The 13600-nt window shown below is 65.5% G+C and overlaps 1 protein-coding gene across 1 annotated transcript in view; it reads right to left on the bottom strand.

The window, feature by feature from the left end:
* AGPAT4 (1-acylglycerol-3-phosphate O-acyltransferase 4) overlaps window positions 1-13600 on the bottom strand; it is a 33340-nt gene that overhangs the window by 800 nt on the left and 18940 nt on the right. Inside the window, exons 3-8 of the mRNA XM_084890915.1 lie at window positions 12165-12334; window positions 8623-8784; window positions 7667-7820; window positions 5954-6056; window positions 4438-4513; window positions 233-431 (exon numbers count right to left, since the gene is read on the bottom strand). Coding sequence (XP_084747041.1) covers window positions 233-431; window positions 4438-4513; window positions 5954-6056; window positions 7667-7820; window positions 8623-8784; window positions 12165-12334 — 864 coding nt within the window. The remainder of the gene's footprint in view (window positions 1-232; window positions 432-4437; window positions 4514-5953; window positions 6057-7666; window positions 7821-8622; window positions 8785-12164; window positions 12335-13600) is intronic.

A 13600-nucleotide genomic window follows, 5' to 3' on the forward strand; every position in this document is an offset into this window, starting at 1 on the left:
GCACGTGTCCTCCTCCACCGCAGAGGACGTGGGGGCCGCAGGGAGCCTGTGACGGGAGCTGGGAGCTGGGAGCTGGGAGCAGCTGTCCCGCCCAGAGGCCCAGAAGCCCAGAGGGGCGCGTACACAGGGACGGGAAGCGGTAGATGGGCCTGCAGGCTGAGCCCCTCAGGCGGCACCGCACCCCACACCGCTGAGCTGCCCCCTGGACCTGCACTGCCAGCCACTCACTCACCCACGAAGAAGACGAGGACGAAGCCGGCCAGCGTGAGGGAGGAGCCGCTGCTGACCATGCTGACCAGGAAGCGGAAGAAGGGGTAGAGCAGCAGCGAGGCCCAGAAGAGCCAGTTGAGCAGCGTCCAGGGCCGCCTCGGGGGCACCATGGGCGTCTCGGGGAAGGTGCCCGTCTGGTAGTACTCCTCCTGGAAGGCGTCCTGGGACAGAGAGGGGCCTGAGTGCTCTGCTGACCCTCCGGAAGGCTCCTGCAGCCCCCGAGGCCCTCTTCCCGGGGCCGCGGACGCCGCGGGCTGGGTCAGCAGCGCCCCGCAGAGGGCTCCTGCAGGCCCGATGCCCTCTTCCCAGGGGGAGGGCCAGCCGCGCCCCAGAGGGCTCCTGCAGGCACCCAGCGGGCTGTCCCTCCCACTGTGACACCGGGAACTCGTCACTGAGTCCAGTCTGCCCTGCTCTGCTCCCTGCAGCCTCCCTGACTGGGCAGGTGACCAGCCTGAGGCCCAGGCCTCTGGGCAGCATCCCATCCTCACAGGTTGGTGGGGAAGGAGAACCGGCCCTCAGTGAACCCCGGAAGAGGGTGGGGCGCAGACCTGTGTCCTGCACCGGGAGCCAGCAGCCCCAACCCACGACACCCACTGCGCCTCCCCCCCCCCCCCCCCCCCCCCGCTGCTTTCTGTTCACATGCGGGTGCGGAGGAGACCAGGGAGGCCCGGCCGGCACCGCAGCTCTGCTGCTGGCCTCCTCCATCAGCCGCAGTGACCGTGCGACTCCAGACGGCCTGAGGCCCACAAGGGCCAATGCCAGGAATACCCTTATGAAGGAGACCCCTGAGGGCCCCTCCCTCCGAGGACAAGGGCCAGGACCGGAGTCAGACGATGGCCGTCGGCACCCTGAGCTCGGACTCCTGGCCCCCGGCCTCCACCGGGTGAGCCCCCCCAGCCCCCCAGCTCCGCCCCCTCCCAGAGCCTCTGACACACCCCCAGGCAGCGCAGGGCAGAGCGGGGCTGCTCTCAGCACTCAGTGATTTTCACTGTGAGCGGCTCATTTCCAGCCCCTCCGCCAGCCAGGCGGCAGCCCGGGCAGCTCCTGGTTGGGAAGGAGACGTGGAAGCGGGAGGGCTCTGGGAAGGTGTGCGGCTAAGAACGCCAGGCCTGCAGGGACTTTTATAAAAACTATCTGAGCCGAAACCGGTGTGGCTCAGTGGATAGAGCGTCAGCCTGCGGACTGGAAGGTCCCGGGTTCGATTCAGGTCAAGGGCACGGTTGCGGGCACATCCCCAGTAGGGGGCGTGCAGGAGGCAGCTGGTCAATGTTTCTCTCTCATCGACGTTTCTAGCTCTCTATCCCTCTCCCTTCCTCTCTGTGGAAAATCAATAAAATATATTAAAAAAAAAAAAAAAAAAGGTATCTGAGTCAAACAGGCCGTGCCTGGAGGGAGCGCCGCGGACGGGAAAGCGGGAGGGTGGCGGTGGGCGCTCGGTGCTGGGCGCAGGGGGCGCAGGGGAGCAGGCGGACCTGGAGGCGGAGCAGGCAGGTGGGATGGGGTTTCGGACGGTTAACAAGACCAGCTGCTCTGGCGGCCGTTTATTCCAAAGGCGTGTGGACCTCGATGCACAGAGACCTCGCACTGCAGTTGGAGGTCTGGGGTGACGGCACGGCCTGCCCAGTTAGGAGTTTGTGAGGAGACCACGGAGGCCGCTCCACAGAACCCTCTCCGTCCCCCGCTGGGGGTCGGCTCCCAGGAGCTGGCCGGGGAACGGCTGTGTTCCCTAAGGCCACGAGGGGTGTGGACGGCTTCCAGAGCCCACACCCCACAGCCAGCGGGAGCCCCAGTGCCAACCAGCAGTCCTCCATTCTGGAATGTCTCAGCCACGTGACTCACGGGAAAATGTCTCAGTTGTCGAAGACAACTTCAGTTCTTGACCCAATAGCCCTCTCACTGACACCTGTGTGGCCAGTCACTCGTCTCAGGTGCCAAAGGAGAATGTGTGGGTTAGGGTTAGGGTCAGGGTTAGGGTTAAGACTAGGGTTAGGGCTAGGGTCAGGGTTAGGACTAGGGTTAGGTTTAGGGTTAGGGCTAGGACTAGGGCTAGTGTTAGGGTTGGGCTAGGTTTAAGATTAGGCTTAGGGCTAGGGTTAGGATTCGAGCTAGCATTAGGGTTAGGGCCAGGTTTAACAGTAGGGCTATGATTGAGGTTAGGCCCAGGGCTAGGGTAAGTGTCATGGTTATGTTTAGGTTTGGGGTGATGGCGGCACCAGGGCTAAAAGCCTTGAGTTGTTATCATCTCAGAAAATGGAGCCCCAATCAGGGGGCTGATGGAGAACCATCTCCTGTCGGCACAGGTGTGCGCTGTGGACACACCTCTCTGCCCTGATGGTGCCGGCGCTGCAGCCGCGGTGGATGAGTGTTGGTGGCTCTTTCCAAACGGATTCATTTCGTAGGCCTTTTCCGAGCACACTTTCCTAACAGTGACGCCTCCTCTGCTGCCTAACGTGTTCACTGGGCAAACCCGTCCCGGTGGGAACCGGAGGGAAGGGACGGCTGCCCGTTTCTGTGGGCCCCGGGGCCTGTTAAAATCCCGTCCTCTCCCTCCCTGGGTCTGGAGCAGCCGCCTGGACCTGCGATTCCGTGTCACAGCCCTGGCCGCCCTGGAGGACCCGGAGCCGAGGCCGGATGCCCAGGTTCCATGCTGGGGACACAGAGGCCAGGCCCCATCCCAAGAAGAGAGCAGCAGGGCACGTCCTGGGACGGGTTTGAAAGGCACCCTGGGAAAATCACGCCCTTGGAGAACACGGAAGCGGCTTCATGCAGAGACGGTTGGCACGTTCATCCTAAACCTGAGCTTCAAGCGTCTCTGCCTAACCTGGTGGCACAACTTGGACCCAAACCCTAAAACGTGCTCCCACTAGGGTGGCCACTGTCAGGTGGCAGAGACCCCGATGTTCCATTCAATTGTCTTCTCATGAGGAAACGAGAAATAGGCGGCAAGCGCCAGGCTGCTGTATTCCTAGGGTCCGGACACCGAATCCATTCGGTGCTAGATGAGCTGGTTTGGGCTGACAGTGTATAATGACCAGAACTAAGTGATCGCTGGGTGGTGAGACGGTCCTAAAAATGCCTTCCTCACCCAGCCAGCGTGGCTCAGGGGCTGAGCAGCCATCTATGAACCAGGAGGTTACATTTCGATTCTGGTCAGGACACAGGCCCGGGTTGCTGGCTCAGTCTCGAGTGTGGGGCGGGCAGGAGGCAGCTGATCAATGATTCTCCTCATTAACTAGAGGCCGGTGCACAAAATTCGTGCATGGTTGGGGTCCCTAGGCCCGGCCGGCGATCAGGGCCTATCTGTGGGGCAACCAGTGGGGTGATGGGGTGGGGGCCCTGTTGGCACCCTCCTTGGCTGGACTGGCGCCACCCACTCACCGGCTTCAGCCCCTGCCACCACTGGGGCCTGTGGGCTGGGGGCAGCTCCTGTGCTGAGCATCTGCCCCCTGGTGGTCAGTCCCTGTCATAGCAACTGGTTGTTCCATCATTTGGCCAATTTGCATATTAGGCTTTTATTATATCAGATGTTTCTATCTCTCTCCCTCTCCCTTCTTTTCTGAAATCAATTTAAAAAATATTAAAAAAACAAAAAGCAAAAATCTTGTTGGACCATAAACCAATGGATTTTTGTTGTAAAATGAATAGTTGCCTCCCTCACCAGAGAGAAGCTGGGCTCTTCGCCTCCATGGGTCGGAGCAGTTTGGACAAGAATGACCAGACTCCCTCTGCCTGTGCTCAAAGGGAGAAAGCGGTGGAAGGAAAGAGGAGGTGGGAGGCCGAGGGAGCTGGAGCAGGGTGGGGGGACGCTGCAGAGACCACGCCGGCCACGGGGACCTCGTGTGCTCCCTGCTCACGCGGGGGTGTGGGGCCCCGGCCTGGGGCCCCGGCGCCCGAGACCGTGTGCACTGCTGACGGGACGCCCGCCCCAGGGAGACGGACAGGGCCGTGGAGCCAGCACGTCCTTCCTGTCCGCTACCCTATCTGTGACGCCTTAAAGAAATACTCCACTGTGCTCTGTCCCTGCGCTCAGCTGAGGGCCGGCTCCAGGGCTGTTCATCCAGTGGCAAACTCACCACCAATGCCAGGGGCCCCGTGTGCCCACAGTGCACCCACCGAGCACCCCGTGCACCCAGCACAGCTGGAAACGGGGCTGCCCTGCGCACTGACCTTCTCCTGGTACAGCCTGTGCAGCCAGGCCGAGCACTGGTCCTCCTCCTCTGGCACCTGCTCCAGGGGGATCCGCCTGCAAGGAGAGGGGAGAGCTGGGCAGGCGCCTGGCACGACTGCAGAGTGGAGGGGAGTCTCTGACTGCCCACAGGCGCCGAGGCCGCAGAGGGCCCCGCGGCTGCTGGGAAGCGGGCAGGGAACCCACATCCAAGCCGGGGACACGGCCACAGGGAAGGACCAGCGGACGGTCTCTCCTCTCCCCCCGTGGAGGGCAGGCTGGTCCGGTTTACACAGGAGGCCGCCCAGGACACACAGACGCTGGCTGACCACGCCGTCCACCGGCAGGGCCCAGGCAGGACGGCAGACTGCAGGGACCCGCCGACACAGGGGCGTGGGCTGGGGAACCGGGGTTCCCCGCTCGGGGCTCAGGAGGCCCAGTGGGTGCCGGCAGGTGCTGGGTGCGGGCGGACCTCTGTTTCTCACTGAGGGGCCTGCACAGGGAGGCAGTGTCCACCACGAGCCTCCGGGGCAGTGTGCGGAGGGGCTATCGCCTCCTCGTGGCTCGGCTCTGAGATGACCTGACAGCGGGCTCCCCGCCTGGCCCCCGGCCGAGGGCAGGAGCGAGGCCACGGGCCAGACCTCCTCACGGGGGCTCCTCTGTGTGTGTGTGGGGGGGGGGGGGCTGCTCGCCCTCCAGGCCTCAGCACTGGGTGACAGGGCGGCGGCCCCTGCAGGCTCACACAGGGAACAGCAGTCACCGTGACGCTTCTTCCCTGTTTAAGGGGAACCAGAGCGGCTCCGAGGCGGGAGACGGTGTAACGGGGGCTGTGGGTGCCCCGGGGTGTGTGTGGCACCGGGAGGCCCTGACACGATGACCATGTCCTACAATGCTTGGCTGGTCTCCCGCTGAGGGCGCTCAGACCTTCTCAGTCAGACAGTCCACCGCCAAACCCGGTCCCCGAGCCCGCCCCACGGGGTCCCCACATGGGGCCTCAATGCATGACTCACATGCTGTCTTTCCGTTGTTCCCGCTAATCCCGACCACGTGGCAGGGCTGGGTCTGACCCCTCTGTAAGCCGCTAAGAGGGACTGACCTGGCATGCCTAACACCGGGGGCATGTTGTCAATAAAACCGCTCAGGCCCGAGCCACGCGCACACGGGAGAGGCCACGGCATGTGCACGTGTCTGTGTGCGTGTGCGTGGTGCACACATCCTCCAAGAAGGGGTCCACGGAACAGCCCTCACACGCATCTCCACACGGCTGTGCACACTGACGCCCGTGTGTCCGCCGGAGCCCACGGCCAGGAGCTGGGAGAGCACTGGGCGGAGCCCTCACCCAGGCACTGACAGTGGACAGGGGGTGTCCTGTGAGGCCATCACGTGACTGCAGGGGGAACACGCCTGGTCAGCACAGGCTGCGGACCCGGGCATCAGGCAAGTCCCCGAAGCAGGGCCGTGGTCCTGTGATCTGCTCACTAGGGGGGCGTGGCCTCCCCGGAGGGCGTGGCCTCTCACCTGACATACATGTCTGCGTGGTATTTCTTTCCGTTCAGGACGCCCAGCAGGGTGGGGTTTTCATTGTTTCTGAAATTGAGTGTACAGTCATATACAGCTGAAACTATAAAAACAAAACAAATACAGAGCAGTATAGAGCGTGTGAGCCGTCTGGATTCGTATACACACACACGGGAAACAGCGATCGGAGCGTGAGCGGGTGGTGGGGGCGCGGGCCTCGGGCTCCTCCCTGCGCCTCCCCGTCCGGCCACGGCCTACGTGACCGCGTGGCCCGTGTGACCATGAGACCCGTGTGACCGCGTGGCCCGTGTGACCATGAGGCCCGTGTGACCGCGTGGCCCGTGTGACCATGAGGCCCGTGTGACCGCGTGGCGCGTGTGACCATGAGACCCGTATGACCGCGTGGCCCGTGTGACCATGAGACCCGTGTGACTGCGTGGCCCGTGTGACTGTGTGGCCCGTGTGACCGCGTGGCCCGTGTGACCGCGTGGCCCATGTCAGAACCAGCGGCACCAAGGCCGGCGCGAGAACCGGAGGCTCACGGAGGCCGGACGGTGCAGAGCATGTCCGCCGGGGCGGCCCCCAGCCCGGCCGGGGCAGCGGGGAGAGGGAGCCCTCCAAGCAGACTCACTGCGGGGTGCTGAGCGCTGGCAGGACCCCCCGCCCCATCCCCCAGGAGGGCGGGCAGGAGACTAAGGCCCTGGGGTCCTTAAGGGACTGCACTGCAGAGCCTGAAACATGCTGAGAATCCAAGAACGGGCCTCTGACGCCCCGGGCGGCCGCCCCAGAGCCTCGCTGTCCTCACCACCACGGACCCTCCCCGGGGCTGCCCGGTGCCGGGAGACAGGGCCCAGGCCAGAGCGGGGCCGCGCGGACAGAGCACGCTCCACGGCTGCGTCTCCCTCCGCCGGCGCCCAGCTGGCCCGCACAGCCAGCGGCCAGGCCCCTCGGCCTCCCGCCCGCGGAGACGGGGCAGGTGGGGAGGGCTGGCCCTCAGGAGAGAACGAGGTTTCTAACGGAGGGGCTGGCTGAGGAGGACCCGGGAAGTTCTGACAAGAGACGGGGCAGCACTGCTCCTCCCTCTGCTCACCGAGCCCAGGGCCCCAGTCAGGTGACCGGACACGGCGCAGCATCAGGCAACAGAGCAGGAAACGCAAAGCAAACCCACACCCTGGTCCCTGACTGGTGTGGCTCAGTGGACAGAGCATCGGCCTGCGGACTGAAGGGTCCTGGGTTCGATTCTGGCCAAGGGCACATGCCTGGGTTGCAGGCTCAACCCCCAGTAGGGGGCGTGCTGGAGGCAGCCGATCAATGATTCCCTCTCATCATTGGTGTTTCTCTCCCTCTCCCTCTCCCTTCCGCTCTGAAATCAAGAAGAAAAAAAAAAAAAAACCACCAGCTGGTCTAACTGGGCGGACAGGGTGTGGGCCACACGGGACCCAGGATCCCCACGGCCACGGCCCTGCAGTCCTGGTGCCGAGCAGCGGAGGGCAGTGTTGCCTCAGAGGGGGGGGAGAGGGAGAGGGAGAGAGAGAGGGGGGCTGTGCTCAGGCAGGCAGGCAGCAGCCACACCTCCACGCCGCTGGCCACCAGGCAGGTGCAATCCTTGCGCCCCCCCCCCCCACCCCCGGCTGAGCCGAGAGCTGGACGCCGGCCCGGCAAAGCCGTGCGCACGGTGCGGCTCCCGCGGCCGGGGCGAGCGGGGCTCCTCACCCACGTTCCGCAGGCTCCTCACGGTGACGGCGAAGCCCTTGGTGCGGGGCAGCAGGTGGTGCTTGAGGCTGGGCAGCCCCTTGGCCTGGGCCACCTGCATGCTGATCCGGTGCTTCTTCTCCGTGAAGCGAGTGCCCTCACAGTGGATCAGGAACTGAGGGGCAGACAGGGGTCAGGGGCCGACAGCGCACGCTGGTCCCCCCGCAGGCCCACGCCCCCCCCCCCCCCCCCCCCCGCAGGCCCACGCCCCACCCCGCAGTCACACCCCCCGCAGGCCCACGCCCCACCCCTCACACAGTCACACACAGGGACCCAGAAGGCTTTGGGCGTGGCCAGGGGGGGTGGCCTGGCAGCTGTGCCCACCTGTCCTCAGGGTGAACCCAGAACCCGCCACCCTCCGCTGACAGCTCAGGGCAGGACACCTGGCTGCCGGGGTGTGTGCGTGTGTGTGTGTGTGAGAGGGGGGGGAGTGGGATCCTGAGTGTGTGTGTGTGTGTGTGTGTGTGTGAGAGAGGGGGGGGGAGTGGGATCCTGAGTGTGTGTGTGTGTGTGTGTGTGTGTGTGAGAGAGGGGGGGGGAGTGGGATCCTGAGTGTGTGTGCGTGTGTGTGTGTGTGTGTGTGTGAGAGGGGGGGGGAGTGGGATCCTGAGTGTGTGTGTGTGTGTGTGTGTGGGGGGGGGGGTGGTATCCTGAGTGAGAAGAGAGCGAGCATCCCCGGGTTTCCTGCCGCACAGTGAGTTCAGGTGAAGGACAGAGGCAGCGTGCGCACAGTGGGCAGACAGCACATGCGCACAGTGGGGCAGGCAGCATGCGCATGCGCACAGTGGGGCAGGGAGGGACATGCGCACAGTGGGGCAGGCAGCGTGCGCACAGTGGGCAGACGGCACATGCGCACAGTGGGGCGGGCAGGGCCATGCGGCCGCTCTGGCGGGCGGGGGTGGGGCCGGCTCACGTACGAAGTACTTCTCGGGGTAGTCGCGCAGGTGCAGCAGGCTCTGGGACACGGTCTTGCGGTCCTGCTCCCACTTGCGCGTGCAGAAGACCATCTCGGTGAAGTACCACATCCAGCCGATGATGGGCACGTAGGCCAGCTCCTTCTTGGCCAGCACCTTGGAGCCCTGAGCGGACGGAGGGTCCGGGTCAGGGGGGAGGGAGAGGGAGCTCCCAGGAGAGGAGGCGTCAGTGTTCGCCCCAGGGCCGAGGGGGACGGCCTGGGGCCCAGGGGGCGGGGCCTGTCTGCCCTGGGGGAGGGTGTGGAGCAGGCACAGGGACAGGCACAGCGACAGGCACAGGGACAGGCAGGACGGGTGGCCCCGGAGGCCACTGGCCCAGGGTCTGCAGTGACCGCCTCCCGCCCACTGAGCCATCAGGAGCTGTGACCTTCTCCAAGCCCTCCGCCCTCTCTGTCCTCAGCTGAGCCGCCTGCGGGGCCCATGATGCCACCTTCATGGCCCCGCCAGGCTGGAGTTACCCTCGGACCCGGCCCACCGGGCTGCGATTGGGGAGGCCCGAGGCCTGAGGCTGTGCCCCAGAAGGTGGCACTGTGGAGGCTGGCCCGGCAGCGACCCAGTCAGTCCCTGGCTCACCAGGTCCCTTATTTCTGCGAACGCACGGAGTGTCTGAGCGGGGACCCTGCGGGGACTTGGAGGGCGCGGTGTGGCCGGCGGCCTCCACGCTGGCCGGGGGGGATGAGGGCACTCCCGGGCACACACGGCTCACAGCCGCTCTCAGGCAGAATAAGGCCCATCGGGGCCCGAGGCTGTGCGGGGGCCAGTGCTTCCTCCTCTCTCTTGCCCTGGGGAGCCGGATGCCAGGCCCAGGGACACCCCGGGGGCCTGGGGAGGGCAGGTCAGACGCACAGTCCGGCAGGTCCGAGGGCGAGTGTGGGGGCAGCACCCACGCCCGGGGAGCTGTGGGGTGAGGGGAGGCGGGAGAGGTGTGTGCCCGCGGGAGGTGTGTGCCCGGGGAGAGGTGTGTGCACTCGGGAGAGGTGTGTGCCCGCGGGAGAGGTGTGTGCACTTGGGAGAGGTGTGTGCCCGCGGGAGAGGTGTGTGCACTCGGGAGAGGTGTGTGCACGGGAGAGGTGTGTGCACGGGAGAGGTGTGTGCACGCGGGAGAGGTGTGTGCACGGGAGAGGTGTGTGCATGGGAGAGGTGTGTGCACGGGAGAGGTGTGTGCCTGCGGGAGAGGTGTGTGCACTTGGGAGAGGTGTGTGCCCGGGGAGAGGTGTGTGCACTTGGGAGAGGTGTGTGCCCGGGAGAGGGGTGTGCCCGCGGGAGAGGTGTGTGCCCGCGGGAGAGGTGTGTGCACGCGGGAGAGGTGTGTGCCCGGGAGAGGGGTGTGCCCGCGGGAGAGGTGTGTGCACTTGGGAGAGGTGTGTGCACGGGAGAGGTGTGTGCACTTGGGAGAGGTGTGTGCACGGGAGAGGTGTGTGCACTCGGGAGAGGTGTGTGCCTGCGGGAGAGGTGTGTGCACTTGGGAGAGGTGTGTGCACGGGAGAGGTGTGTGCACGGGAGAGGTGTGTGCCCGCGGGAGAGGTGTGTGCCCGCGGGAGAGGTGTGTGAACGCGGGAGAGGTGTGTGCCCGCGGGAGAGGTGTGTGCACTTGGGAGAGGTGTGTGCACGGGAGAGGTGTGTGCACGGGAGAGGTGTGTGCCCGCGGGAGAGGTGTGTGCCCGCGGGAGAGGTGTGTGCCCGCGGGAGAGGTGTGTGCCCGCGGGAGAGGTGTGTGCACGGGAGAGGTGTGTGCCCGGGGAGAGGTGTGTGCACGGGAGAGGTGTGTGCACGGGAGAGGTGTGTGCCCACGGGAGAGGTGTGTGCACTCGGGAGAGGTGTGTGCCTGCGGGAGAGGTGTGTGCACTTGGGAGAGGTGTGTGCACTCGGGAGAGGTGTGTGCCTGCGGGAGAGGTGTGTGCACTTGGGAGAGGTGTGTGCACGGGAGAGGTGTGTGCACGGGAGAGGTGTGTGCCCGCGGGAGAGGTGTGTGCACTCGGGAGAGGTGTGTGCCCGCGGGAGAGGTGTGTGCACGGGAGAGGTGTGTGCCCGCGGGAGAGGTGTGTGCACTCGGGAGAGGTGTGTGCCCGCGGGAGAGGTGTGTGCCCGCGGGAGAGGGGTGTGCCCGCGGGAGAGGGGTGTGCCCGCGGGAGAGGTGTGTGCACGGGAGAGGTGTGTGCACGCGGGAGAGGTGTGTGCCCGGGAGAGGTGTGTGCCCGCGGGAGAGGTGTGTGCACTTGGGAGAGGTGTGTGCACGGGAGAGGTGTGTGCACTTGGGAGAGGTGTGTGCACGGGAGAGGTGTGTGCACTCGGGAGAGGTGTGTGCCTGCGGGAGAGGTGTGTGCACTTGGGAGAGGTGTGTGCACGGGAGAGGTGTGTGCCCGCGGGAGAGGTGTGTGCCCGCGGGAGAGGTGTGTGCACGCGGTAGAGGTGTGTGCCCGCGGGAGAGGTGTGTGCACGGGAGAGGTGTGTGCCCGGGGAGAGGTGTGTGCACGGGAGAGGTGTGTGCACGGGAGAGGTGTGTGCCCACGGGAGAGGTGTGTGCACTCGGGAGAGGTGTGTGCCTGCGGGAGAGGTGTGTGCACTTGGGAGAGGTGTGTGCACTCGGGAGAGGTGTGTGCCTGCGGGAGAGGTGTGTGCACTTGGGAGAGGTGTGTGCACGGGAGAGGTGTGTGCACGGGAGAGGTGTGTGCCCGCGGGAGAGGTGTGTGCACTCGGGAGAGGTGTGTGCCTGCGGGAGAGGTGTGTGCACGGGAGAGGTGTGTGCCCGCGGGAGAGGTGTGTGCACTCGGGAGAGGTGTGTGCCCGCGGGAGAGGTGTGTGCCCGCGGGAGAGGGGTGTGCACGGGAGAGGTGTGTGCACGGGAGAGGTGTGTGCCCGCGGGAGAGGTGTGTGCACTCGGGAGAGGTGTGTGCCTGCGGGAGAGGTGTGTGCACGGGAGAGGTGTGTGCCCGCGGGAGAGGTGTGTGCACTCGGGAGAGGTGTGTGCCCGCGGGAGAGGTGTGTGCCCGCGGGAGAGGGGTGTGCCCGCGGGAGAGGTGTGTGCCCGCGGGAGAGGTGTGTGCACGGGAGAGGTGTGTGCACGGGAGAGGTGTGTGCCCGCGGGAGAGGTGTGTGCACTCGGGAGAGGTGTGTGCCTGCGGGAGAGGTGTGTGCACTTGGGAGAGGTGTGTGCACGGGAGAGGTGTGTGCACGGGAGAGGTGTGTGCCCGCGGGAGAGGTGTGTGCCCGCGGGAGAGGTGTGTGCCTGCGGGAGAGGTGTGTGCACGGGAGAGGTGTGTGCCCGCGGGAGGTGTGCACTCGGGAGAGGTGTGTGCCCGCGGGAGAGGTGTGTGCACGGGAGAGGTGTGTGCCCGCGGGAGAGGTGTGTGCACGCGGGAGAGGTGTGTGCTTGCGGGAGAGGTGTGTGCACAGGAGAGGGGTGTGCACGCGGGAGAGGTGTGTGCCCGCGGGAGAGGTGTGTGCACGGGAGAGGTGTGTGCGGAGGCGAACGGCGTCAGACTCACCCCCAGGACCCCGAAGCGCTCGGCCAGGCTCCAGCCGCAGAGGAAGTCGATCTCAAACTTGTGGTTCAGAACCACGATGGCATTCTCCTTCCCGAACCAGGGGTAGGCCCGGGGGTCGGTGTAGATGACGCACTCCGTGCCCGACCACCACTCCAGCAGCATCACCAGCTCTGCAACAGACGAGGGGCCGCTTACCCCGCACCTCGGCCCAGGCCGGCTGCCGCCCAGGCTGGGAGGGGGCTGGGCCAGGCTGCAGACCCCTCCCCGGGCCCATCCCCCCGGCAGGCCCAGAGGCAGAAGGAAGAACGAGAATGGCTCCAGGACGGCCTCAGGGCAGGAGAGGAGCTTTGAGAAGACAAGTCCCTCTCCTGTCTGGATTAAGTTCCTTGGGGAAAAATAAATCAGAAAGCTCGACACCATTAAGGATACATGCCGTGTACAGAGCTCCGAGAGGCAGCCTGAAATGGTGTACAGAATTCTTAATATTCCGGGAGGGGACTGATTGGGATACTTCTACACGCCATCAGAGGACCTGGGGCACCCATGTTTTCTCCCTGCCCAAGGCCAGGCCAGGCCCCTGCATACACGCTCCCCAGCCCCTTCGTAGCGCCAGTCCCAGCCCGGATGCAGCCTGAGAGTGTGTCCCTGCTGTGGACAAGCCCGGCAGACAAGGACTGTGCTGCATGGTCCCCTAACCCAGCCCAATTCCAGGACCCAGAACGGTGCTCTCAACACACCCGGGACCTACTGTGTGCGGGTGGGGACCTATTGTGTGCGGGCGGGGACCTACTGTGTGCAGGGGGACCTACTGTGTGCGGGCGGGGACCTACTGTGTGCAGGGGGGAACCTACTGTGTGCAGGAGGGGACCTACTGTTTGCAGGGGGGGGCCTACTGTGTGCAGGCGGGGACCTACTGTGTGCAGGCGGGGGCCTACTGTGTGCAGGAGGGGACCTACTGTGTGCAGGGGGGGCCTACTGTGTGCGGGCATGCAGTGAGGGACTGGGAGTGACAGCAGGTGGAACATCAGGCTGCTCCCCTCCCAGGCCTGCTGTGAAGGGACAGGAGACACCTGTCCTAGGACAGAGGGGTGCTGAGTGTCAGACACATGCCGGCTGCAGCCAGGCCAGTGTCGCTCGCTGGCCGGAGACCTTCGGCCTATTTCTCTGTCCCCTCCGCGTCTGCGTCCTTGTCTATACATAGGGTCAGGAGGAGCTTGGAGATGCCGTGGGCTGTGCAGAGACGCTGCCCACAGCAGGTGACCACTGAGCAGCGCCTGGGGTTTACAGCACAGGAGGCTGTGGTCCCCGAAGGGGCGGAGTGGGTGGGGAGGGGCGGGGAGAGACAGGGGCAGACAGAGGGCTGGTTTCCTAATGGAGCCAGTGAGCTGTCACTGTGCCCACAGCACAGTCTGCCTTCTGGAAAGGTCTCTCTGGCT

Source organism: Pipistrellus hanaki, assembly GCF_964339955.1.
Source record: "Pipistrellus hanaki genome assembly, chromosome: 7".
NCBI lineage: Eukaryota > Metazoa > Chordata > Mammalia > Chiroptera > Vespertilionidae > Pipistrellus > Pipistrellus hanaki.